Source organism: Podarcis gaigeae (assembly GCF_964106915.1).
Source record: "Podarcis gaigeae genome assembly, chromosome: 16".
NCBI classification, from domain to species: domain Eukaryota; kingdom Metazoa; phylum Chordata; class Lepidosauria; order Squamata; family Lacertidae; genus Podarcis; species Podarcis gaigeae.
The window spans coordinates 28476351-28503158 of NC_139693.1; the positions used below are offsets into that span (position 1 = coordinate 28476351).

At 46.3% G+C, this 26808-nt stretch overlaps 1 protein-coding gene across 2 annotated transcripts in view; it reads left to right on the forward strand.

Moving 5' to 3' along the window:
• The window catches only part of LOC310833850 (tRNA (32-2'-O)-methyltransferase regulator THADA-like), a 60649-nt gene that overhangs the window by 16459 nt on the left and 17382 nt on the right, over positions 1-26808 (forward strand). For both annotated transcript variants that reach the window (XR_014558964.1, XM_083716819.1), the window contains exons 9-22: positions 717-792; positions 1742-1878; positions 3013-3210; positions 5596-6304; positions 9456-9608; positions 11029-11138; positions 11920-12080; positions 13506-13672; positions 15440-15625; positions 17210-17358; positions 18425-18562; positions 19939-20043; positions 22113-22313; positions 24191-24341. Coding sequence is in view for 1 of the 2 variants with exons in the window: in XM_083716819.1 (XP_083572945.1) it covers positions 717-792; positions 1742-1878; positions 3013-3210; positions 5596-6304; positions 9456-9608; positions 11029-11138; positions 11920-12080; positions 13506-13672; positions 15440-15625; positions 17210-17358; positions 18425-18562; positions 19939-20043; positions 22113-22313; positions 24191-24341 (2641 nt within the window). In the remaining variant the exon portion in view is untranslated. The remainder of the gene's footprint in view (positions 1-716; positions 793-1741; positions 1879-3012; positions 3211-5595; positions 6305-9455; positions 9609-11028; positions 11139-11919; positions 12081-13505; positions 13673-15439; positions 15626-17209; positions 17359-18424; positions 18563-19938; positions 20044-22112; positions 22314-24190; positions 24342-26808) is intronic.

A 26808-nucleotide genomic window follows, 5' to 3' on the forward strand; every position in this document is an offset into this window, starting at 1 on the left:
AGACTCCGCTAACCCAGAAATAGTGTTTCAGGTTAAGAACTTTGCTTCAGGATGAGAACAGAAATCGTGCTCCGGCAGTGCTGCAGCAGTGGGAGGCCCCATTAGCTAAAGTGGTGCTTCAGGTTAAGAATAGTTTCAGGTTAAGTACGGACCTTCGGAACAAATTAAGTACTTAACCCGAGGTACCACTGTAATTAAGATTTTTTTTAAAAAAACAACTGTCTTGTTATAAAAATTCCGTGTTTTTTCTCATTTCAAGGCTTTTTTCTGCCTCCTTCCCTGAGAGAGATGCATGATTTTTGTTGGCTTTTCTTAATCCTGGGCCTGAAAAAAATATACAGTGGTACCTTGGGTTACATACGCTTCAGGTTACATATGCTTCAGGTTACAGACCCAGAAATATTACCTCGGGTTAAGAACTTTGCTTCAGGAGAGAACAGAAATGGTGCTCTGGCGGCACGACGACAGCAGGAGGCCCCATTAGCTAAAGTGGTTCTTCAGGTTAAGAACAGTTTCAGGTTAAGAACGGACCTCCGGAACAAATTAAGTACGTAACCAGAGGTACCACTGTACTGTGATTGCTTCCTCCCGCCCCACACACCATTTCCCCCCTATAGAATCGTAGGAGTGTAGAGTTGAGAAGGGACCCATCTCATCCAACCGCCTGCCGTGCAGGAAATGCAGCTAAATCACAGCCCTTATACCCTCTTCCGCAGGCTTGTCTGTTGCTGGATGTCCTGTTCCCAGCTCTTTTGGTCCTGATGGAGGAGCCGGATTACTACTGCTTCCAAGGTAGGTGGTTTGCCCTGAAGTCATCTATCCAATTCAGATGGTCACAGCCAAAGGAGACCCAATTCTCAACCAGGAAAGAAGCATATTAATAATTTTTTTTTTATATATACATAATTTTTATTAAATTTTCCATTTTAACAATCCAATCAAATCACATTAAATATTCCAAATTATACAAATACCTATTAGATAGTCCAAATATCCTGCCAAATTATAAATTTTTATTGGGACTTCCCATGCTTGAAGTTCTGTGGGGCTCTGATCATCTTATATCTCTACTGCCTTGAGTTTCCAATAGTTCCTTTAAATCTTCCTGTTGTTATCCTCCCTTCCTTCTTTCGTGGCCTCTGAGTTGTTTCCACAGGTGAGTTGAAGTAAACAATGATATGCTCATAATAATATTTTATTTTATTTTATTTATTTATACACTGCCCATCCGGCTGGATTTTCCCAGCCACTCTGGGCGGCTCCCAACAGAATATTAAAAACACGATAAAACATCAAACATTAAAAACTTCCCGAAACAGGGCTGTCTTCAGATGTCTCCTAGAAATCAGCTACGTAGTTGTTTATTTCCTTGACATCTGATGGGAGGGTGCCACCACCGAGAAGGCTCTTTGCCTGGTTCCCTGTAACCTCACTTCTCGCAGCGAGGGAACCGCCAGAAGGCCCTTGGAGCTGGACCTCAGTGTCCAGGCAGAACGAAGGGAGTGGAGACACTCCTTCAGGTATACTGGGCCAAGGCCATTGGAGAACCTGTGACCCGCCAGAGTTTTCTGGACTACAACTTCCATCCTCCACAGTCTATGCCAACTGTGGCTGATGGGAGCTGGAGTTGAAGCAACATCCAGAGAGCTACAGGTTCCCCATTCCTGCTTTTAAAACATTGTGTATGCAGAACGAGGAAGTGGTTGTCATTGGTGTGATTAGCCTGGACCTCCATTTGCAGTGTTTTCTCTATGGCTTCGACGCGTCCGAGAAAGTCTGGAGGAGATCTGGGAAGGGAAGAGGAGCCGGGTGCTGGCAGACCAATCTAGACTTCTCGAGAGACTGACCCAGTTCCTCTGGAACAATGCAGAGAGCCCGGTAATGGTACCTTTTTCATTTCACCTGGACTTCTTGTATCTTGTCAAAGCTGCACCCGCAGAGGAGGCTTAACGTTAGTTTTTAAGAAACCCAAACACCTATATTCAACAAAAACAACCTCGTGCAACAGCAAAAGCTAAGCAGACCAAAAGTCAGGGGTACCACTTAGATCAGAGGGTATTCAATGAGGGGCCCTCCAGATGTTGTTGGACTGTAGCAGGGTGGATTTGATTTAAATCAAATAGATTTAAATCTCAATTTAAATCACGATTTAAATCATTTTTTTCCAGAAAGACTCATTCTTGCTGGTATAATTTAATATTTCCAACCAGGTAAAGGTTTCATTTCTGGAATAATAAATTTTCAGAGTAGTTTTTAGAGATATATCAAAACTACTGATTTGGTTATACTATTAGAAATACATAGACAGGTAATTACGAAATTATTGTGAGGTTTAGTAAGTTAACTGTTTATATTTGGACAACTTTTCTGCTGTACTTTATTGGAAGGAGAAAAAGAATCATGTCCTTAATAAGAATTTGAGCAATTAATGTAACTAGAATAATAACATTACAGCATATGTATCCATGTTTGTTAACTGATGTGGTTAAACAATTTTTTTAAAAAACAAACAAACCTCAGACTGAGTTTTAGCAAACATGAAAAACTTAAAACAAATCCTTCTTTCCTGATGAATAGCCTTTGGACTATAATGTAACTTAAATAGAAAACTATAGAAAGATTTTTCCTCCAAAAGCATTTTATTTTAAAAATCCAATTTAATTTTTAAAAAATCTGATAAAAAAAAACTTATTTAAATTTTAAAAATCTGATTTAAATTTTTAAAAATCTAAGTAAAAAAAAAAACCATTTTTTAATTTTCTTAATAAAAAAAAATCATTGATTTTTATCTACCCTGGACTGCAGCAGGGGATAGCTCAGTCAACAGAGCACAAGACTTTTAATCTCAGGCTGTTAGAAAGTTGTGGGTTTGTGCCCCACGTTGGGCAGAAAGATTCCTGCATTGCAAGGGGTTGGGCTAGATGACCCTCGCGGTCCCTTCCAACCCTACAATTCTATGATTCGTACATAATAATGTTACTTTCCCACCCCTCCTCTGCCCACACTGTTCAGGTGGAAGGGGTGTCTGATTTCATCCACAGCTCCTTCCAGCTCCTCCTGGAGAGCTACAGCTTAGAGTGTGATCGCTTTGAGGACCTGGAGAGACCCCTCTATGGGCACTTCCTCCAGAGAGTCATCCTTATGCCCTGGCAGGCCAGAGCCCGGTATTTTCCTCTCATTTCGGTTCTGCCCTACCTGGGTCCTGAAAAGGTAAGGGGGGGATGATGTTGGTGTGTGAGTGCAGAGCTCAGCCCATAATACTCTGAAAGGGTCAGGTAGCTGGAGATGGAAATTGCCCTCTTTGTTAATTTCTTAAAAACAAAACCCACCAAAACCTTTCTATTTTTTTACTGCTTTCGTACGTGCCATAATACGAGCCTATTTCACCTGTGTGTTTCTATGCACCAGCGCTGTAACAGATTATAGTCATACCTTGGTTTTCAAACGCCTTGGGAGTCGAACATTCGGCTCTCGAACGATCAAAAACCAGAAGTGATTGTTCCGGTTCTCGAACGTCCTCTAGAACCTGGACGTCCAGCACGGCTTCTGGGTGGCTGCAGGACCTTCCTGCAGCCAATCAGAAACCACGTCTTGGTTTCCGAACGTTTTGGAAGTCAAACGGACTTCCGGAACAGATTCTGTTCAACTTCTGCGGTACCACTGTATTGTTACAAGTGTGTTTGCCAAACTTGGGTCCTCCAGCTGTTTTTCGACCACAACGCCCATCATTCCTAGCTGGCAGGACCAGTGGTCAGGAACGATGAGAATTGTAGTTCAGAAACAGCTGGAGACCCAAGTTTAGGAAACATTTGAATTAAATCAATAACCACTTTCAGTGTTTACAGATCCCATTGACTTTAGCAGTGGGGCGTAGCTCAGAACACCTGCTTTGCATGCAGAAGGCCCCAGCATCTCAGGTAGACCTGGGAGAGAATCCTTTCCTGAAACACTATGTTGTAAACAAAAATTGCCCTTTTCCCTTATGGGGTATCCAAGAGCCCATATAGAGTCCTTACATAGGTTCCCTATTGGTGGGAGAGAATAACAGAGGCCAACCAGAGAATATTGGGAAGCAAAGCAGCTTGATCTTTATTGAACTGTTGCAACAGAGTGCTCCCCTCACCCGCAGGAGAGAGGAGGAACCCAGAAAAATGGCGTGCGAGGCCTTATAAAGACTTTTTAAATTGCCACCCTGTAGATCAAGACCACCCCCAGAAACATCATACATACATCACAGAAGGGGTGTAACCTAAGACCACCCCTCAGATACATCATACCTACATCACAAAAAAGGTGGTCTAAAACAGAAAATTTGAATGTTGTTTTTCTCCTGTCCTTGTTTATCTCCTGTCTGGCAGGTTACTTGATTGGATTGCTTGGGGAGCCTGGCCAGTCTTTTGTAATGATAAATACTTAGTTCCTGGGTCGGGTCACAGGCTCACACCCTATTCAAACACAGACATACCCTTAAGACAGGATTTGTGAAGGAAAAGACAATGGGGAGGCTCCTCCATTTTGACCTTGCAGAGAAAAGATTTGGTCAGTTTAGGAATCAAAATGGTTCCAGGTTGGCCTTCCTGTGCTGATCTATATATGTGCTTGGTTGGTACACTTATGAACATTACCATATATCTAAGACCATAAAATTCCTATCACACCTGGGGAGCTGCTGTCAGCCAGTGCAGTCGATACTAAGCCAGATGGACCAGGGATCTGACAGGATAAGGCAGCTTCTCCTGTTTCTCCTTAATCCAGCCCTTGGAATCTTACTCTCTTTTGAGGTGTTCCCAAAGTAAAGGAACGATTGAACTCTGATTAATAAGAATACACACAGAGGCTTGAACCAGCAAGACTCTGGGAAGGATGCGTATAATAATCTCTGCCTCTACCCCTCAGCCCAGGTCGTTTTATTCACAAAAGAACTTTTTACAGAGTGTTCATAAGAACCAATCAGATTTCTTCTGAGCATTTCAACAGACCCCACGTGGGGACAAAGTTAGACTACCAAAACTAATTAAGCACACATATTTCTGGGGTAAACAAAACAGAACTACAAAGGAGTACATTTGGCAACCCCTGAGGTCATAAACAAGCAATATACACGATAAGAAGGATGGCCAGGAAGACAGTGATCATTATCAGCTTCAGGTGAGATCTGTTTCCTGGCCCTAAGATTAACATCCTAAGATTAACATATCAGAAAATCTACATCAAAGAAACTGTCCACTGTCTTTGATGACCCAGGATGCCTACCTGGCGAAGACTGGCAGTGTACGTGACGGGTCAAGAAAGAGAAATGGAACAGGGATGCGGAGGTGTGGATTGATCAAGAATCATATCAAAATAGTTCAAACCCAGTCAACGCAATGCTTTCATTGCTGACACAGATGGCTTATTCTATATTTGTTATAATTCCTCATAGCAATCCCACCTGATCACTACATCTTTTTTTGCCAGCACTGAGCAAGGGCCCGGCTCAGTACAAGGCAGCTTCCTGCGTTTCGTGCCGTTTGGTGACCTTCTCTTGTGTTTGTGTAAAGACCCCTAACATCCTGCCATCTCCTGAATCTTCCTTTTCCCTTCCGTTCTGCTCAGGTTCTGGATGCATACAAAGATCTCCCGCAGCACCTCTTGAACTGCCTGTCGACCAACCACTTGTGCCCTGCCGCCTCCGATTTGTACAAAACGATCCTCCAGCTGCAGCGCAAAGTTTGGGCCGAGAGGCGGGAGCAGGTCCCAGAGGAAGAGCTGGCTCGGGATTGGGGCCACTGCTGGCTTGCGGTCCTCTCCAGCGCCTTGACCTCTCCCTCCCCTTCCCTCCAGAGCAACGCCTCCAACTACCTCCTGGGCTGGACCTTGCGAGTTTTCCCAGCCTCTTACTCTTTGTTGGACGAGAATTTTAGGAGCAGGGAGCCCTCTAAGTTGCGGGCGTGGATCGCCTTGCTGAATGCCCAGAGGACCATCTCGGGGGCCTTCCCCTCCAATGCGGAGACCCTCGAAAGGCTCCCCTCCTGCCTCTTCTCCAAAGAGGAGAACGTCCGCTTGGCGGCGTTGAGCCTCCTCTGCTCCGCTCCCAGGACCAACCAGGCCTTGTCCGAGATGGAGGCCCAACTCCTGAAGGAAGCTTTGCCACTGAGCTTGAACTGCGAATCCTCGTCTTTCCGGCAGCTCCTCCAAACCATGGTTAAGAAGGCCCTGGTCCGGCTGAGGGACAGCTCTCTTGCCCTGCTACGGAAGCAGGAATCGGACAAGAAGGAACACTGTGGCGGGAAGGATCCGGAAACAACTTTGGGGCAAGCCATGGGTGAGTTGACCCATTCTCCACACACCTATTGTGTAAGAACAGAATGCCAGACCAAATGCGCCCCCCGCTCATCTCACGTTTTTAAATACAGTGGTACCTCGGGTTACATAAGCTTCAGGTTACATATGCTTCAGGTTACAGACTCCGCTAACCCAGAAATAGTACCTCGGGTTAAGAACTTTGCTTCAGGATGAGAACAGAAATCGTGCTCCGGCGGCGCAGCAGCAGCCGGAGGCCCCATTAGCTAAAGTGGTGCTTCAGGTTAAGAACAGCTTCAGATTAAGAATGGACCTCCGGAACGAATTAAGTACTTAACCCGAGGTACCACTGTACAGGCAACTCCCAACTCGCATGTGGTTGGTGCCGCGAAATCAGTAAATAATTCAGTTCCATCCCAGAAGTGGCGGGATAAAGCTGGAAAGTCCCTGTGGCTTGTGAGGAGACCCTCCCTAGAGGCCAAAGAGTCCAGAAATAAAGGCTTTAAGGGCTTTAAAAAAAAAAAAACTAACACCCTATGGGCTCCAAAATGGCACGTAGGAGCTCTTGCTGCTGCTGCGCTACCCTGCTTCACAGCTGTTGGGCAGGAGGCTGGATTGCAGCTGGCTTGAATGCACTGTTTGTTGCTCTTTCTGGCAATCTGGAAGCAAAGGTACCGTAGAAAAGAAAAAAGAGTATGGAGCGTGTTACAAAGGTGGTCTTTGGCTAAGGGGCCGGGCAATTTCTAAAGCAGGCATAGGCAAACCCGGCCCTCCAGATGTTTGGGGTCTATAACTCCCATCATCCCTGACCACTGGTCCTGTTAGCTAGGGATGATGGGAGTTGTAGCCGAAAACATCTGGAGGACCAAGTTTGCCTATGCCTGTTCTAAAGTTTTATAAAGTTCTTGGAACGCCTTTGTTCTGAATCCTCACCTCCTTGCGAAGTGGGGGAGAACTCTGTTGAAACAGGAAAATAAAGATCTTCCGTGCTTGCCTTCTACTGGCTCCTGCTTCTATCCATTCTTCTCTGACTGATCATGGACTTAGGGGACGCAAGTGTCTCTTGGGGAGTTTGGGCTGCAAAAGCAAACCCCAATTTTTTCTACAACAAGAGCAGGTTAAAAAGCAGGCATTTAGAAGGTGCTCCTCACTTGAAGCTCATTTCGCTCATGTGGAGGGTGGGGCTGGAATGTAACCCCCATGTAAGTGAAGAGTTGTCTGTAAAATAATTGCCACCCTCTTTTCTTTTCTTTTCTTCTTTTTGCACTTAATTTATTTATTATTAATGTTGCAATACATATATGAAATATTTACATGTTGATACATATACATTATATTCATAAATTCACATTTTCACATTTCATTATGTACCCACATTTATCCATTTCTTATTCCTGTGTCTTCCCTCCACCCAGGCGTAACTTCCTTGTTATTATTTTGTAACTTTATTATTGAGATTGTAATTTTACATCTTAATAATTAAACATTCAATCTTATATATCTGCTTAGCTTAGCTTAGCTTAGTTTAGCTTAGTGAAATCAGTCTATACATATCAATAAATTCTTGTTGGAGCATCTTTTGGTCACGTATTCTTCTACACGTTTCCATTCCTGTTTGGGATTTTGATTAGATTGCATTCTAATTGTTGCCGTCATTTTTGCTAATTCAATCATTTCAAAAGTTTTACTTTGCCAATCTTTCAATGTTGGTACAGTGGTACCTCGGGTTAAGTACTTAATTCATTCCGGAGGTCCGTTCTTAACCTGAAGCACCAATTTAGCTAATGGGGCCTCCTGCTGCCGCTGCGCCGGAAAACGATTTCTGTTCTCAACCTGAAGCAAAGTTCTTAACCAGAAGCACTATTTCTGGGTTAGCGGAATGTGTAACCTGAAGTGTATGTAACCTGAAGCGTATGTAACCCGAGGTACCACTGATTTCCAATTTTTAAATTTCCAATTGGAAATTGGATTTCCATCCTCTTTTCTTAGGCTGCCCTCTGCCAGAGAAGGGACACCAATGTTTCTGATGTGGTGCTTTTCTCCTTGGCTTCCTTTTCCTGATGACTTCCAAGCCCTCCTGCGTCCCTGCCTGTCAGGGACTGGGCAGAGGAGGAATGGTGGAGACCCCCTCCCCATCCTGACCCCCCAGGGGGGAGGAAGAGGAAGGCAGTATAGATTGACAACAGGGGTTCGAGGGAGGTCACAGCTCAGAGGCAGGTGAGCGGAAAAGTTGGGAAATCATGGGCGAGCCGGAACAACACCCGGCTGACACCTTGTCATTAGAAAGCATCCCAGACCCTCCATCTCCCAGAACCTGGCGAGCCTTAAAAGTAGCAGAGCAAAGAGCTCAAAGACAGAGGGCACATAGAAGCACCCGTAGAAGTGACGAATGAGGAAGTGAGAGAGATGGAGGGTGGAGATTCATTCGGGACAATGGCATTATCCAGGAGGTTGAGTTCTATAGCCTCTCTCTGTAATATTGAAATATGAAAGGATGGTAAGAAACTTTCCCTTGTCTTTATACTTTCCCTGGGCAACCAGCCGGGAGCCGCTGACAGACTCCTGACACTCTGTTTCCAGAAGTGGCTTTCACATTGGTTAGTTAGGGGCCTGTCAGGGGAACAGAACAGCCTGCCTTGTGAATGTAGCCTTGGTCAAATCAGCTTGTTAATGGCGCAGGAACCCAGCACAGATAATGCTGGGGAGAGAGACTTTGTGCTGGACACCAGGAAATGGCTTTTTCCACCTTCCTTGCCCCAGCCCTTGAAGCCTGTGCCAGTCCATGACTCTAGAGACAGCAGAAGCAGCTGGGAAAAGAAGAGTTAAGGGTTATTTTTTTTAATAATAATAATAATAATAATAATATTTTGCTTCTTAGCTGGTATTGTGTTATTTCATGCGCCTCAACTTGCTGTTATTTTTTATTGATTATAGTTTAGAAAGTGCATGTAGCAGCACCTATAGAGGAGATGAATGAGGAAGTGGGAGAGACGGGGTGTGGAGATTCACTTGGGACAATGCCATTATCCAAGAGGCTGGGTTCTGTAGCCTCTCTCTGTAAAGTATGAAATAAAAAAGGACTGTAAGAAACTTTTCCTTGTCTTTATACTTTCCCTGCAACCAGCCGGGAGCTGCTGACAGCATCCTCATTAAAAATCTATTTCCCACTGTAGATTTCGTTGAGTGGCTGCTGGAGCTGTGCATCTCCTCCTTGATGTCGGGCTCCAACTTCCAGAGGAGGAAGACCACCCTTCTTCTCCTGGCAGCCATCATGGAGACCTGCACGGACACCTGGAGCCCGGAGAGAAAGAAGGGGCAGCCTCCTCGTATGTTGATGGGGTGCCTATGGGCTTGTGGACGTTTCTTGGACTCCAGTTCCTATCAGACCCAACCAGTGGGGCCAAATGGTCTGGGATGATGTGAGCTGGAGTCCAACAGCATTTGGAGGACCTCAGGTTCTTCCTCTCTATTTTATGCTCTCCTAGGGCTTGCCGATCAGAAGGTCAGAAGGTTCGAATCCCCGTGATGGGGTGAGCTCTCGTTGCTCGGTCCCTGCTCCTGCCAACCTAGCAGTTCAAAAGCACGGCCAAGTGCAAGTAGATAAATAGGTACCGCTTCGGCAGGAAGGTAAACGTCGTTTCCATGCGCTGCTCTGGTTCGCCAGAAGCGGCTTAGTCATGCTGGCCACATGACCCGGAAGCTGTACGCCAGCTCCCTCGGCCAGTAAAGCGAGATGAACACCGCAACCCCAGAGTTGGTCACGACTGGACCTAATGGTCAGGGGTCCCTTTACCTTTACCTGCCTTGCCCTGTCCTGGCATTCCGTGGGGCAGGGCTCTAATGCCTGGCGGAAGTTTCAGGACCACGGAGAGCTCCAAGTGAGCCGGAAACCAAACCGAGCCATTTCAAGCATTTGCTCCCACTCCTCTGCCCCCTTTCTGGAAAATTTTATTTCTTAAAAGTTTCTTTAGCCCGGTTATCTAATTTTATTTCATAAAAATTATTCCATGCAGATAAAGAAAAAGTACTTCCTCATGCAGTACAGTTAAAACTAGCATCCCCTCCCAAAGGAGGCAGTGGTGGCCGCAAACTTGAATGCCTTGAAAAAAAGAATTGGGCAAATTCCTGGGATAGCTCAGTCGGTAGAACATGAGACTCCAAATGTGATGATTGTGGGTTGGAGCCTCACGTTCGGCAAAAGATTCCTGCGTTGCAGGGGGCTGGACTAGATGACCCTTGTGGTCCCTTTCCAACTATGATTCTATGATAATTTGTGGAGGAGAAGGCTATCAGTTATCATGATGGCTGCGTTTTACCTCCATTAACCAGAGGCAGTAATGCTTCTGAACCCCAAGAAAGCAACCCCAAACAGTCTAGTCTTGCACCAGTTCTTTAGAGCATGCACTTGGGGAAAATACCGTATTTTTTGCTCTATAAGACTCACTTTTTCCCTCCTAAAAGGTAAGGGGAAATGTGTGTGCGTCTTATGGAGAGAATGCAGGCTGCGCAGCTATCCCAGAAACCAGAACAGCAAGAATCCCTTTCACTGTGCAGTGATCCCTCTTGCTGTTCTGGCTTCTGAGGTTCAGAATATTTTTTTTCTTGTTTTCCTCTTCCAAAAACTAGGTGTGTTTTATGGTCTGGTGTGTCTTATAGAGCGAAAAATACAGTACTATTTTCCTGTTATAGTCCTTGAGGTTTCTCCTTGCTTTCTACCCCCACCCCCCGTACTGTACTACTCTACAGGCAATATGGCTGCGCTACTGAGCTGGGCAAGGAGCAAGGGCTGCTGGGAGTTTTTCTCGAGAAGCAATACATTGGCACTGCTGAGCTGCTTGCAGGACAGTACGAACGAGGTGCGTCGTCCGCCTATCCTCCCATGACTCTTGGGCATGTTTGTCTATGAATGGCAATAATTTACAAGTGGGGGTGGGGGGTGTCACCAGAGTAGCACTTGGAGGCACGTTGGCACCACTAAGGTCTTGCCCCGAACACCCATACCTGCTCACTGACCCCTTGATCATGAGGCAATGAGAGCAGTACCTTCTCTCGTGCGAAAAACACATGGAGCTGAAGGAGGGAAAGTGACGCTGTGTCCTGCTTCCTCTTCCAACTCTATGTGCTTTTCAAGGCTCAGATTAGTTCTACCGGATCTGACTTTACTGATTAATGGCCAGCGGGGATGGTCTGTGGCACTTGCTCAAAAATCCAGATGTGTCCCCCATCCTTAAAAAAAAAAAAAAAAAAAGATATACGCTCAGCTTCAGAATCTGGTGATTTTCCTTCGGCACAGTAGGAATTTTGGACCTAGCATCTTTCTTTGCGCATAGGTCAAGGCAGTGTGGTGTAGTGGTTAAGAGCAGTAGTCTCGTAATCTGGTGAACCAGATTTGATTCCCCACTCCTCCACATGCAGCTGCTGGGTGACCTTGGGCAAGTCACACTTCTCTGAAGTCTCTCAGCCTCACTCGCCTCACAGAGTGTTTGTTGTGGGGAAGGAAGGGAAAGGAGAATGTTAGCCGCTTTGAGACTCCTTAGGGTAGTGATGAAGCGGGATATCAAATCCAAACTCTTCTTCTTCTGTTCTGAACATTGCCCATTGTCCTCGTTTGACTCTCTCTCCCCTCTTCCACGACAGATCCGTGATCTGGCATCCGAGCTGCTCGTCCGCTATTTCCCACCTGCTTTCCCAGAATCCATTGCTGTGGCTCTCTTCGAACGGGCACAGGAAGCCATGTGCAGCCCCAGAGTCCCAGAGGCGGAAGCAGGAGCGGTGCTGATGAAAACCATCCTCCAGAAGTAGAATATTTGTTCTCTGAACCATTTTTTTAAATGACCATTTGAGCCTTTTACAGAATTCAACCCTGTTTGGGGTTGTAAGTTTGGGAGCACTATGAAGGAGTTTGGCTCAGGAGGGTGTGTTGGACTAGGGTTGGGCGACGTATCAATAATATCGTCCCAAACTGAAATCCATATTGTGATAACAGTTTCGTAATTTTTGACCTGGCAATATATCTTGAATTATGATATGTGTGTGCGTGCGCACGCTATGCAAAAATCACAATGTGGGGGAAACCATGGAGCTAGCTGATTCCTGAGAGCCAGTGTGGTGTAGTGGTTAAGAGCAGTAGACTCGTAATCTGGTGAACCGGGTTCGCGTCTCCGCTCCTCCACATGCAGCTGCTGGGTGACCTTGGGCCAGTCACACTTCTTTGAAGTGTCTCAGCCCCACTCACCTCACAGAGTGTTTGTTGTGGGGGAGGAAGGGAAAGGAGATTGTTAGCTGCTTTGAGACTCCTTCGAGTAGTGATAAAGCGGGATATCAAATCCAAATTCTCTTCTTCTCTTCTGTTAACTCTGCCGACTCTGCTCTCCCCTGCCTTATGCAGGGGGGCAGCGAATCACGAGAGCAGGCGCCGGCAAAAATCACAATGCAGGAAAAAACATTGAGACAGCCAGTGCATCGCTTCATAGCTCCATCCCTATTTCAGACATTGTGATATATTGGTATATCACAATGTTTAGCATGCAGTGTTTAAAACCAGATACCGCCCAGCCCTAGTGAAGGCCAGAGAGGCCTGGAAGTTTGTTTCCCAGTCTATGGCTGCCCCATCCCGGTTTGGAGTTATATTTTTGTTTGTCACTCAGCCTCTCCTTGTCCAGAATACAGACATACCTTGGAAGTCAAACGGAATCCATTCCGGAAGTCCATTCGACTTCCGAAACATTAGGGAACCAAGGCGCAGCTTCCGATTGGCTGTAGGAAGATCCTGCAGCCAATCGGAAGCCCTGCCGGACATTCGGCTTCCAAAAGAACATTAAAAAACTGGAACAATCAGGTCCGGTTTTCAACCGTTCGGGAGCCAAAACGTTCGGCTCCCAAGGCAGTTGAAAACCAAGGTACAACTGTACAGTGGTACCTCAGGTTAAGTACTTACTTCATTCCGGAGGTCCGTACTTAACCTGAAACTGTTCTTAACCTGAAGCACCACTTTAGCTAATGGGGCCTCCTGCTGCTACTGCGCCGCCGGAGCACGATTTCTGTTCTTATCCTGAAGCAAAGTTCTTAACCTGAGGTAATATTTCTGGGTTAGTGGAGTCTACAACCTGAAGCGTATGTAACCTGAAGCGTATGTAACCTGAGGTACCACAGTACTTTAGTTTTTGAAGGAACAGCTGCTCCCTTTCCTCTCCTAACTACCTTCACTGTTTTTCCTCCACCAGAACAGACAGTCTTGCGTTGAAACAAATGTTGTCAGGGGCAAAGGAAGATCCGCCTGGGACATGTCTCTACCAGGCCTTCCTCAATCATCTCCTTGGCGAGCTGCGGACACATTTTGCCAGGGCTGGCCATGACTTGTTACTGGCAGCCCACACCACACCGATACATGGTCAGCGCCTTGGGGGTTGGGGGTTTGCTTGAAGCAGGGCAGGATTGCTTGGGAACTGAGAGAGAGAGGGAGGGATGGGTTTGCAACAGGGCCTTCTCTGTGGTGGTTCCCTGTTTATGGAATGATCTCACCTGCGAGCTGCGCTTGATCCCTCTCGTTATTATCCTTTAGAAGGGATTTCTTAAAACATTCCTTTGTCAGCATCGCCCGTGAGCCAGTGCCACCAACTGGACTCATGCGCTTCAGCCCCGACTGGGCTAGGCGAGCTGGGTAGCACTTCCAGAGACCACCTTCTGCACAGGTCAAAGTGCTGTGGACTCACAGCTTAGAGCTGTGAGCACCGGATTCACTTCCACTTTAGGACAGTCGTTGCACAGCAGAGTATAGCAGAGTCTAGCAGCATATAAACGACTCGGAGAGCAGCTCTGTAGAATATCTTCTTTTATTCTATAACTACAACTATGATACAAAACTATATACAGAGCTAAATAGGTCTAAGCATAAATATTTAAATATTTTATTTAGGGTTTCCTTGTTTTACAGTGTGAGTGTAATGCCTCGTATTTTTTTTTTCTCCATGTAACATTTTTACAAATCCGTTTCATTTGGTGAGGCATTAGGGGGAGAAGAATTAAAAAAAGAAAAAAGAAAAGGGGTGGAGGGAGGGGAGATGGATGGGGGTGGGGTCAGGTAGCGGTGTTTCTATTATGCTTAATGTATATAGAGTTTGGTGTCAGCGTGCTTGTGTTGTCACACAAAAACAAGGTCTAAGCATAAATGAATGCTGCACTGAGTGTCTGCAGCTGCTTTTAGCAGCAACCTTATCTCTACACACGATCTCTAACACTCAGTCTCTCTCCCTCCGACACACTCACTGACTGACTGACTGACTCTTTGATGTGGTGCTGGAGCTGAATAAATAGAGAGCAGAACGCTGCTCCTCCTCTCTGGAGAATCAGCAGACTCATCAGGAGATTCTTGGATATGGGATGGGTGAAATCTCCTCATCCTTTTCACCCAGGCATTGGGTGGCTGAAACATACTTGGTTGCAGCCATGTAAATTTTACTCAGAGTAAAAAATGGACCTAAGTTATCCACATTCATTTCAATGAGTCTACTTTGAGTAAGGCTCGTGTTGGATGCAACCCATTGTTTCTGGCAAAGTTGGAATGGGAAGTTGTCCTAATATTTGGCTTGATTTTAAAATTTGAAAAAAACATTATTTTCATTGCTTTTTATGCGTTACTGTTACTACCAGAAATAACAATTTCCTCGCCGAGCCACAAAGATCACTGAATAACCTTGGGCTAGTGATCTCTCATAGGCTACTCCTACCTCACAGGGCTGATGTGAAAATACTGTGGGAAAACTTTTGTGTACAAAATTAAAAACTTAAGGGGAAAGACCCCTATGGAGAACAGACCCCATGAGGGGCCTGGAATATTAGCTGACGGTTGTGGGGGGACTCTTAGACCCCATTTGCACTAGACATTCAAAGCAGTGTTGTACCACGTTCACCAGTCATGGCTTCTTGCAAAGGATCCTGGGAATTGTGGCTTGTTCAGAATGCTGAGAGTTCTTTGGAGACCCCTCCTCCCCTCACAGAACTACAATTCCCAGAGTCCCCTGGGGAAGGAGGCAGATCTGTTAAGCCACGCTTCCCAGGATTCCTTGGGGGGAAGAAGCCATGACTGTTGAAAGTGGTATCACACTGCTTCAAATGTATGTGCGGACGTTGCCTTAGCCAGCATGCTTTGTCCCAGCAGGAGTGATTTCTGCTCTGAGGCAATGTCTGCTGGAGGTCCCAGAGGTGGCAACCTCAATGTTGAAGCCAGAGCAGGCGGAGAGCTGGCGACTTTTCCTTAGCAGTTTGGTGAACACCGTGAGAGACGTCAGCAATTTGCTTTTGGGAGTGTTGCAGAGCAAGCGGCCCTCGAACTTAGACCAGCAAGGTGAGACCAGAAAGATGTGAAACAATCGCCAGCCCATCTGACTGTAAGCCTTTCTACGCAGCTCTTCAAAACAGTGTGCAGAGATCTTTATGCTCTCCCTCCATCTGGATGGCCCACCCCTTTTTAAATCACCTGTTCCCTTCCTTCCTTGGTGCCAGTGTGGTGTAGTGGTTAGAGCAGGGGTTGGCAAGGTTTACCGGCCATGGGCCGGATCACTCCCACGGAGATTGTCCCTGGGCCAGACTGGCACAGTGCGCCACCGGAAATTGTATCTGCGCATGTCCGTGCCGCCGGAAATCGCTTATGAGCATGCCCAGACGCCGAAAATCGCACCTGCGCAGAAGTAATTTTCAGTGTCTGGACATGCGCGGAAGCGATTTCCAGTATCTGCGCATGCGCAGACGCAATTTCCAGCACCGCTTGGCGAGTCCCCGCACTGTGCTGCGCCGGTTTAGCGCAGCGTGCCAGGGTCTCACCAAGCGGGCAGCTCAGTTCAGGAGCAGGTCATGGGCTGGTAAAATGGGCATCCGGCCCATGGGCTGCACGTTGCCGACCCCTGGGTTAGAGTGTCAGACTAGGACCTAAATAAAAAAGGAGAACCGTGTGTTCCCAGTTGGAACTCTTTAGGGAGAGGCGAGAAACAAAGATAATGGATGAATCAAATTAAAAGACATTACTAGACGGTGGCATAACCATGGCTAATAAGAGCCTTGCCAGGGGAGTTGATTTGATGAGATAAGCAGCTCTGTTAAACCCCCTTCACACACACACACCCAGAAACATGGTCCTTATCCGGTTCAGCTCTCCTGCACCAATGGAGGTGTTAAATTTTTAAAAGGAGGACTTGCTCACAAATTTATTGACAGCTGCACAAATTATTATTACAGCCAGGAAGTGGAAGGGGCAAGCAGAATATCAAATGGAAGAATGGTGTAAAGAGGGGTGGGATATAGCTGCTAATGATAAATTAACATGTGCCATTAAGGTAAGACGGAGAATATGCAGGAGAAATGATTCTGAGGAGATATGGAAGGTGATTGTGGAATTTGTACTGTTAAAACGGAAAGGGGGTCAAACCATCACAAGAGGTGTTGAAATTTTGGGAGGCTGAAGAAGTTTAGAGTGTTAAAATCGAGATGTGGAAATATGGAAATAACAACGAGAGGCAGGATTGAGATTTGGAGATATGCTTCAAGGTCCAGACCCTGGGAAGTCCAAAAAATTAATAATTACAATTTGGAAGATAATTTGACCTTTTTATTTTATTTTAGTTTGTTTTGTTTTTTTAATTTTTATTGGATTATGATTTGATATGTTAATTGGATTTTTTTTTTTTGGAAAATTAATAAAATGATTTAACAAAAAGAAAAAAAAAGAAATTTTGGGAGGTTGGATAGTTACAATGGAATGGTCTCAGTGGTGGGGTGCACATTTTATTCTTATTTATTTATGATTATTCCTTTGTCATAAATAGATAGATAGATAGATAGGACGGGTTTCTACTGTGTTTTAAACTTATAACTTGGCTGCTGTTTCTCCGTATTCTTAACACAACTTCCTAACCCCTTCTTGGTTTTATTGCAGCTGCAGCTCCTTCATTTGCAGACATGGGGAATGCAATCAGTTTCCTTATCCATATGGGGAAGGATCCTGGGCTGCCTAATGAGGACGATTCAGTTCTACTTTCGGAGGAGCACAGTCTGATCCTGACCTGTTGCTGGGTCTCAGTGAAAGTGAGCACTTTTGAGAGTGTTTCAGGTTTTTAAACATGGCAGGGGCTGGAGGGGTGGGGAGTTGGGTTAAATTCATAGTTGATGGTGGGCACCTCCAGCATCAGTTGACTGAACTGGCTCGACAGCTGCAAATGTTCTGTTTCTCAGGGAACTAAACCATTTGCAGGCCGGTTTCTGTGAGGGAAAGGGACATGGTCAGTTTGGCTGAATTTCAAGTCCGGCAGGACGAAGCCTCCTCTTTCTTTCGCATCTGTCAACAATTTAAATTTTATTCTAGGCTTCTTGCCTAGAATACTATTTAATACTATTCTAATGATTGTTGAATGTTACTTTTTTGATATGTTACCTATTTTAAAGTTATGTTTTATTATCACATTTTGGTATTGCATTGGATTGTTATAAGATGTACATTTTTTGTTTCTTCAGCTTATAAACCGCCTTGAGAATAATAAGATAGAAAGACGGTATACAAATAAAAATGAGGAGGGGGAGGAGTATTAGGGAGGCTGATCAGGGGGCTGAAAAAAGTACAGTGGTGCCCCACAAGACGAATGCCTCGCAAGACGGAAAGGGTTTTCTGTTTTGGAGGCGCTTCGCAAAACTAATTTCCCTATGGGCTTGCTTCGCAAGACGAAAATGTCTTGCGAGTTCCTGCGGGGGTTTTTTCCTCCCCCCCCCCTTTTTATAAGCCGCTAAGCTGCTTATCAGCTGATCCGCTAAGCCAATAAGCCGCTAAAAGCCGCTAAGCCACTAATAGCGCTAATCCGCTAAGCCGTCAATGGGCTTGCTTCGCAAGACGAAAAAAACGCTAGACTAGGAGACTCGCGGAACGGATTAATTTCGTCTTGCAAGGCACCACTGTAGGACAAAGCAGGGCACCAGCTGAAAAGGACCATATAGGACAATAAAGCTTAACACCGCCTCCCAAATTGCGAAAGTATCATGGCGCTCTCTGCGGAATTAGATGCATTGGACGCATCCCCAAAACAAGAGAAGAGAGGGCTACCTTATTCGTCAGACTTCTCCCCTCCCAATCTCATAAATTCTATTCTTTTTAACTACCAAGGAAATCGGGCTGCTTTTGGGAGGTCTGGCAGAGAAGATTCTGCCCCTGGCGCCCCCGGGAGGCTGTCTCCTGCCGCTCCGGGTTGTAAAGATGGCTGCCGAGGTGTTCCAGGAAATCTTGTTGACGTGCCGCCATTGGGTAAGGCTGTCTTCCAGCTGGTACAGCTGAAGTCAAAACGGGCTCTTCAAAGCCTTGCTTAGATTCGTGTTTTGTATGTTTACAAGTGTCTTATAGCAGCAGCAGAGCACACAGCACCAGTTGCTGGTAGCTGCCATTTTGTTTCACCTCAGAATGCCTCAATTCAGTGTTCTGGGGTTTTTTTGGGGGGGGGGTGGAGAGGTGGATACTGCCAAGAATAGGGGCTGCCATGCTTTTTGTGGTGGCTGCCATTGTGCCCCTCAATATCCTCCCTGGTCTTATCCTTTATTAATACAAATGGCTTACCCCAAAGAATTCTTGGAACTTTGTTAAGGGTTCGGGGGGGAGAGACCGTAGCAATGTGAGGGGCGAGCGACACATTTCCCACAAGTCTTTGCAGGAAGCCAGTTGCGTTAAATGTATGATGTATACTGTGACCCTTAATTAACAAGGCTGGTTTCGGGCATTGGGGGAAAACCAAAATGGTGGTCGCTAAGAACTGCTGTTCATGTCAGCTCTGGCTTCTGCTGGAGGCAGCTGCCATTTCAGGAGGACTGTTAGATCCTTGCACCAAAAAAAAATAAATCAGTTGTCATTGCTGTACACCACCCTGATGTTCCTGGGAGATGTAGTTTGTTGAGGGTACTGAGAGTTGTTAGGAGATCCCCAACAGAGTCGCAATTCCCAGAGTTCCCTGTGAAGAAGGATGTATTGTTAAACCACTCTGGGAAGTATAGTTCTGATAGGGGAATAAAGGTAAAGGGACCCCTGACCTTTAGGTCCAGTCATGGCCGACTCTGGGGTTGCGGCGCTCATCTCGCTTTACTGGCCGAGGGAGCCAACATACAGCTTCTGGGTCATGTGGCCAGCATGACTAAGCCGCTTCTGGTGGACCAGAGCAGCGCACGGAAACCCTGTTTTCCTTCCCACCTGAGTGGTACCTATTTATCTACTTGCCCTTCGACGTGCTTTCGAACTGCTACATTGGCAGGAGCAGGGACCGAGCAACGGGAGCTCACCCCGTCACGGGGATTCGAACCGCCGACCTTCTGATTGGCAAGTCCTAGGCTCTGCCCACAGCGCCACCTGTGTCCCTCTAAATAGGAGCATCTTAACAACTCTCAGCACCCTTAACAACCACAACTCCCAGGATTTTTTAGAGGAAGCCGTGACTGTTTAAAGTGGTATCATATTGCTTTAATATATGATGTAGATGTGGCCTTATTTTGTCTCCTCTCCCTCCCATCTTTTTATCCTCTCGCTTTCCACATGTCTCGAAGTTTCTTTATTGGTATTGCCTGGATTTTTAAGGTTGTCCTTTGGCAGCCTTCTACTGACCAGTAAGGGAGCTGACTCGTTTGTTTTATTCTCTCTAGGGAGCAGTGGAAGGCTGCAGCCTGGGATTCACGAAATTCTGTGCCGCTTTGCTAAGCCACCCGGACCCAGAGCTCCAAGATATACCAAGGAAAGCGCTGAAGCAGGTACCTTAGCGGTTAAACATCCCATCTAGGTTAAAACATAGGAAGCTGCTTTATACTGCGTCAGACCACTGGTCCACCTTGTGCAGTATTGTATGCACTGACTGGCAGTAGCTCAATAATAATAATAATAAGAAGAAGAATGATTTATTACTTATACCCTGCCCATCTGGCCGGGCCTCCCCAGCCACTCTGGGTGGCTCCCAACAGAATATTAAAAACACAAGAAAACATCAAACATTAAAAATTTCCCTAAACAGGGCTGCCTTCAGATATCTTCTAAAAGTCAGTTGTTTATTTCCTTGACATCTGATGGGAGGGCGTACCACAGGGAGGGAGCCACCACCGAGAAGGCCCTCTGCCAGGTTCCCTGTAACCTTACTTCTCGCAATGAGGGAACCGCCAGAAGGCCCTTGGTGCTGGACCTCAGTGTCCAGGCTGAATGATGGGGTGGAGACGCTCCTTCAGGTATACAGGACCAAGGCCGTTTAGGACTTGAAAGGTCAGCACCAACACTTTGAATTGTGCTCGGAAACGTACTGGGAGCCAATGAAGATCTCTCAGGACCGGGGTTATATGAATCATAGAATCATAGAGTTGGAAGAGACCACAAGGGCCATCGAGTCCAACCCCCTGCCAAGCAGGAAATACCATCAGAGCACTCCTGACATATGGTTGTCAAGCATATGATCTTGGCGACCGCTCCCAGTCACCAGTCTAGCTGCCGCATTCTGGATTAATTGCAATTTCCGAGTCACCTTCAAAGGTAGCCCTGTTGGTTTCTGTTTCCCTCACTGAGCAGCAGCTGCAAGTCACAAGACTATGTTTTCATTCCACAGTTCAGTTACTGTTGGGTTCCCACGGGAAAGGGAGACGGGATGTGACGTTCACTGGTTTCCTGTTTCTTTTGTTCTGTCGTTCTTTGTTGGAGTTGCTCTCTGCTTCTCACAGAGACAAGATGTATATTTGTATGCTCTTCATAGCTTAGAAATAAAGCTTTTCGCAGTGTAGCCATACCTGCCTCATCCTTTTGTTGCGGACGTTGGAGTTATACTCTGCTGGGCTCAAGCCAAGATGAGCCGTATCAGCTCGGTGGAGCTGAATTTCTGACAAGCCTCACGTAGAGCGCATTGCAGTAGTCCAAGTGGGAGATAACTAGAGCATGCAGCAGTCTGGCAAAACATTCTGTGGGCAGGTAGGGTCTCAGCCTGCATACCAGGTGGAGCTGATAAACAGCTGCCCTGGACACAGAATTACAATAAGAATAGTTCCGACAGTGGAATGGTCTCCCTCAGGAGGTGGTGGTCTCTCCTTCCTTGGAGGCTTCTAAGTAGAGGTTGGATGACCATCTGTCATGAATACTTAGCCTTACATGACCTGCATTCCTAGGGGTTGGACTAGAGGACCTTTGGGGTCCCTCAGTTCTGTGATTCTATGTTGGTACTAAAGGGTTAAGAGGTAACAAGTCGCTCTAATCACTGAGCAGCTGGAAGTCATTAAGCATCCAGGAATGTGAGTTAGTTTGTATAAATAGTCAGTTCACCCGTGTTTCTCTTTTCTTCTCCCCTCCTTGACCTGACTCGCAGACTCAGTTTGTGGCCATGGGCGTGTTTGCTGATATGAGTTAAGTTTAGAGTAAAGTTTTCTTTATGCCGGAGATAAAAGCATGTGTGCTTTATCGCCAGGGTTTTTCTTTTGTGAATAAAGTTTTTCCCTGAGTTCCAAAGTGCTTGCTCCAGGCTTCTTCATTGAAAGGTACTGACTCTCCTGCCTTCTTCAGCCGCTGCACGGAATTCTCTGCTGAGATAAGACTTATGGCGTTGGAAGCGCACTGGACGTTTGCTTAACATTAAACTAATTAAAGTTTAATGGACATTCTATCCCTGAACTACCTCCACATTCAGAAGCAACAGTTCTGCTGAGTACCAGTTTGCTGGGAATCACAGGAGAGGACAGTGCTGTGGTGCTCAGGTCCTCAGGGCTTCCCTGACAATGTCAGGTGCATCTGGGCTCGTTTTGGGGGTCATTTAACCACTTGTCAACTGAGCTGGGGGGCTTCCTTTTCTTTCCAGGGTTTGGCTTTGTTAAGCAGCCCCAGGAACTGCTCCATCACCCGCAGGGCAGCCGGCTTCCCCATGCTCTTCCTGTGCATTGTGGTCGGGGAGGACCCCTCCAAGACACGTCCTCTCCTGGTGAACTGCGTTCAGAGACTGCTGTCTTTAGCCGGCGAGCCTCTCCCCAAAGATTGGGACCAGACGGTAGACTTGCCTCAGGTAATAGAGAACAAGTATTGGAAGGTCAAAGAAAGGTGGGCAAGTTTTTGGCAGGGCAGAATCTGATCACTGATTTCATCACTAGCCAGGAACCTGGAAGGGTCAGTTCCAAGTAAACAGAAAATGGTTTGGCCTTTTTACAGCATCAGTCAAAGAGGGGTTAGATGTAGTAAGAAAAATTGAAATGCGGGTCCCAGTAGTGGAGTAATTCGTTTTGATTTATAGGTCACAAAGAACACCCTAAAAGAAAAATTAGTAGATTGAAAACAGTGGTACCTCGGTTGTCGAATGTAATCTGTTCCGGAAGACCGTTCAACTTCCGAAACGTTTGACAACTGAGGCACAGTGGGCAGTCGGCAAAATCCATTGAGAAAATGGAGAAACGCACCTCGGAAGCCGCTTGAACTTCCAAGCAGCGGCGTAGCGTGGGTTGTCAGCACCCGGGGCAAGGCAAGTAATTTGCGCCCCCTAACCCGGGGCGAGGCAAGTAATTTGCACTCCTAACCCCTACCCTGCCGCCGCTGCCAGCTTCTTCTTGCTGCTGCCTGGGCTGGGGTATTTACGGTAAGGTAGCCACAGCGGCGGCGGCAGGGGGTCCGTGTCAGGTGATCTGAGGCGAGTTGCCGCTGGCGCTGCCGCCCAAACGACGCCGCTTGTCCGGAGGAGGAGGAGGACAGAGAGGCGAGGAAAATGCAACATGGCCCAGCAGCTCCAGCAGCAGTGGCAGCGGTGGGGCTGTGAGGAGGGGCTGCCTGGCGCGCCCTCCGCGGCCCTGACGGCGGGGACCACGGCGAGCGCTGAGAGTCGCTGCCTGCCAGACGCCTTCAGCCCGGACGCGCGCACAGCTCGTCGGTTCCGTGAGACATGGGGCTCCGCTACAGCCTGCGCCCGAGGCTCTTCGGCGACTCCGGAGGCGGCGAGCGCGCCCCCCCAGATGTTGCGCCCGGTGCGGCCGGCCCCCCCTGCACCCCCCACGCTACGCCACTGCTTCCAAGGCATGTTCGAAAACAGAAGCATTCACTTCCGCGTTTCTGGCGTTCGAAAACTGAAACTTTCGGCTTCTGAAGCATTTGACAACCGAGGTACCAGTGTACTATGTTGAACAGAAGATTTGTAAAATATATTGTGTTTTAAATAATCCTGAGTCCTGAGGTGCTGTTCACGGATGGGAGGAAAGTAATTTGTGTTTGTATATATAAAAGGTAAAGGGACCCCTGACCATTCGGTCCAGTCGTGACGGACTCTGGGGTTGCGGCGCTCATCTCGCTTTATGGGCCGAGGGAGCCGGCGTACAGCTTCTGGGTCATGTGGCCAGCATAACTAAGCCGCTTCTGGCAAACCAGAGCAGTGCATGGAAATGTCGTTTACCTTCCCGCTGGACCTATTTATCTTCTTGCCCTTTGATGTGCTTTTGAACTGCTAGGTTGGCAGGAGCAGGGACCGAGCAACGGGAGCTCACCCCGTTGCGGGGATTCGAACCACTGACCTTATGATCGGCAAGTCCTAGCTTCTGTGGTTTAACCCGCAGCGCCACCCGCGTCCCGTCTGTATATTCATACCCTAATTGACATTGCTTTCAGTCTTGGAACATTAAAAAAACAAAATGAAGCGCAGGAGATTATATGCATAGATGCTGAGCGCATGATAAAACTCGTGCCAGTTTTGTTTTTAAGGTGAGGGAGCAGAATGCCCCCCACCCAGAAAAATAGTTTTTAAAATGTTGTGTTTCTTTTGTAGCCCCAGAAGGGGTCCTGGGCCCGATTCACTTAGGAAGGGTGTTATTAGCTGCTGGTGTGGTGGAACAGAGCAGCGCTCCTAACATGGCATTCCCTGGATGTTAAGCTGCAAAACAATCTCTCTTCCTTTTTCCTGCATAGGTTTCGGCTCTCCATGTGCTGCAGACCCTGGTCCGTGGCTCCGGTCTTGGCACAGCCCTGAACCAGTACGTTACGCCCATGGTGGTGTTATTTCTCGAGGCGCTCCGCTCCCCCAGCTGGGCCATGAGAAACGCAGCCATCCAGCTCTTTGGTAGGCATTTCCCTTCCCATTACCCCAGGGGTGAGAGCTCCGTAGGACCCTCGTACCTACGGGACCGCCTCTCCTGGTATGTCCCACAGAGGACCTTACGACCTTCAAACAAAAACATCCTGAAGGTCCCAGGCCACAGAGAGGTTAGGCTGGCCTCAACCAGAGCCAGGGCTTTTTTGGCTGTGGCTCCAATCTGGTGCAACGCTCTGTCACAAGAGACCAGGGCCCTGCGAGACTTGACATCTTTCTGCAGGGCCTGCAAGACAGAGCTGTTCCACCAGGCCTTTGGTCAGGGCGCAGCCTGACTCCCTCCTTTGGCAATCTTCACAGAACTTTAGCCTAATGGTTGCCATCAGTTTGAGTTGAATTAATTTTATAATGAAATGACTTTAGAATGTCGTACTATTTTATTGTTGTTAGCCGCCCTGAGCCCGGCTTCGGCTGGGGAGGGCGGGATATAAATAATATTTATTATTATTATTATTATTATTATTATTATTATTATTATTATTATTATTATCATTAGTGGCTGCGCTGTCAGCCTCCCAAGGCCCCCATCCCCATTCAGCTGTGAAGCTCGCTGGGTAATGTCCTTCGGCCAGCCCATTGCCTCCCAACCTGTTCTACCTCGCAGGTTTGTTGTTTGAATTAAATACGGAGGGGTGAGTGGGGAACCACGTACACCACCTCGAGCTCCTTGAAGGAAAAAGGGAGTGTAAATGCAATTTTTAAAATAAATTAAATACGTCAGGACCACATTTCTTCTGCACATACTCATAGCCAAAGATAGGATAGGCAAACAGGCTGCAGGCTTTTTCATCAGGTCAAATGGGGCACTGCCTCACTGACCTGCCTTTAAAAAAAATAAAAATTATTATTATTGTACTTATTTAACAATATGCAAAAATACATACCCGTTAGAAATTATTGTTTTTTTATAATAAACTGAGATAAAACAGCTACTTAGTCGAAAAGCGAACAAAGTCAGAAGACAAGGCAAGGAGGGGAGAAATCTAAAGGAAGTGAGAGAAAAGGAAAAGAAAGAAAACTAAAGGAGGATAAAGGAGAAGGAAATAAAAGGACTTCTAGCTCCCTGTCCTGTGATATTCATTCCTTAAGATCTAACCCTTCCATCTTCTATAAACCATTATTGTTTTCTATCTCCAAATCCGCATATTACAAGTTCGTTTTCTCCTTCACGCAAAAAGTTGGTAAGAATTTTCCAAGCCTTAACAAATAATCCGTAATGATTTGCCTCTGATTAAACATGTTCACTTTGCCACCTCAGCCAAGCCCAATAGTTTTATCAGCCTCTATAGTGGGTACAGGTCTGTCTTTCCATCTTTGTGCATCTCGCCTCTGTAATCATATATTGAAGTAACCTTCCACAATCCTTTTCCAGTTGTCTGCCCCGCCCCAAAAGAGTTCTGGCTTCAGCTGAACATTAACCTTTAAAATCTGCTGTATCAATGTACGTATTTGCATCCAATATTTTTTAGTCGTTTTACCATGTTACCTGTCCTGATTCTTCCAATCCCACCTATCTTCTTACTTCCTTTTTTTAAATAATATTTTTATTCATTTTCAAATACAAATTTATAAAACCACATCAAGATTTTCACACATTCTTCTTTTGAACTTCCCTCAGTTTCTCTGCCAATCTTCCATTTTAATTTTTTACATGTACGCATTTCCTAATTTTAATATTGCCTTTTGACATACCCCTTCCAATTCTATTCCCTTTTTTACAATAGTCCTCAAACTTTCACAGAGCATCCTGAAAACCCACAAGCGTTGTCTGTTCATCACATATGCTTTTCAGATAACCTGCAAATTTCTCCCAGTCTTCAATGAACTTATGGTCCCGTAAATATCGAATCTTCCTTGTTAATTTGTCCAATTCTGAAAAATCCATCAGTTTCATTTTCCATTCTTTGACCGTCGGTAAATCTTCCTGTTTCCATTTTTGGGCCAGTAATATTCTCGCCGCTGTCACTGCGTATTGGAAAAGTTTACAGTCTTTTCTGTTTAGTTCATTTCCTACTATTCCTAGTAGAAAAGCCTCTGGTTTCTTAACAAATGTATATTTCAACATCTTTTTCAGTTCATTATATATCATTTCCCAAAAGCTTTTCACCTTTTTACATTCCCACCACATATGGTAAATGTCCCTTCTTTTTCTTTACATTTCCAACTCTTGTTGCATGTTTTGTACATTTTTGCAAGTTTTACTGGTGTAATATACCATCTGTATACCATTTTCATACCATTTATTGACCGAGGGAGCCAGCGTACAGCTTCCGGGTCATGTGGCCAGCATGACTACGCCGCTTCTGACGAACCAGAGCAGCGCACGGAAACGGCGTTTACCTTCCCACTGGAGCGGTACCTATTTATCTACTTGCACTTTGATGTGCTTTCGAACTGCTAGGTTGGCAGGAACTGGGACCAAGCAACTGGAGCTCAC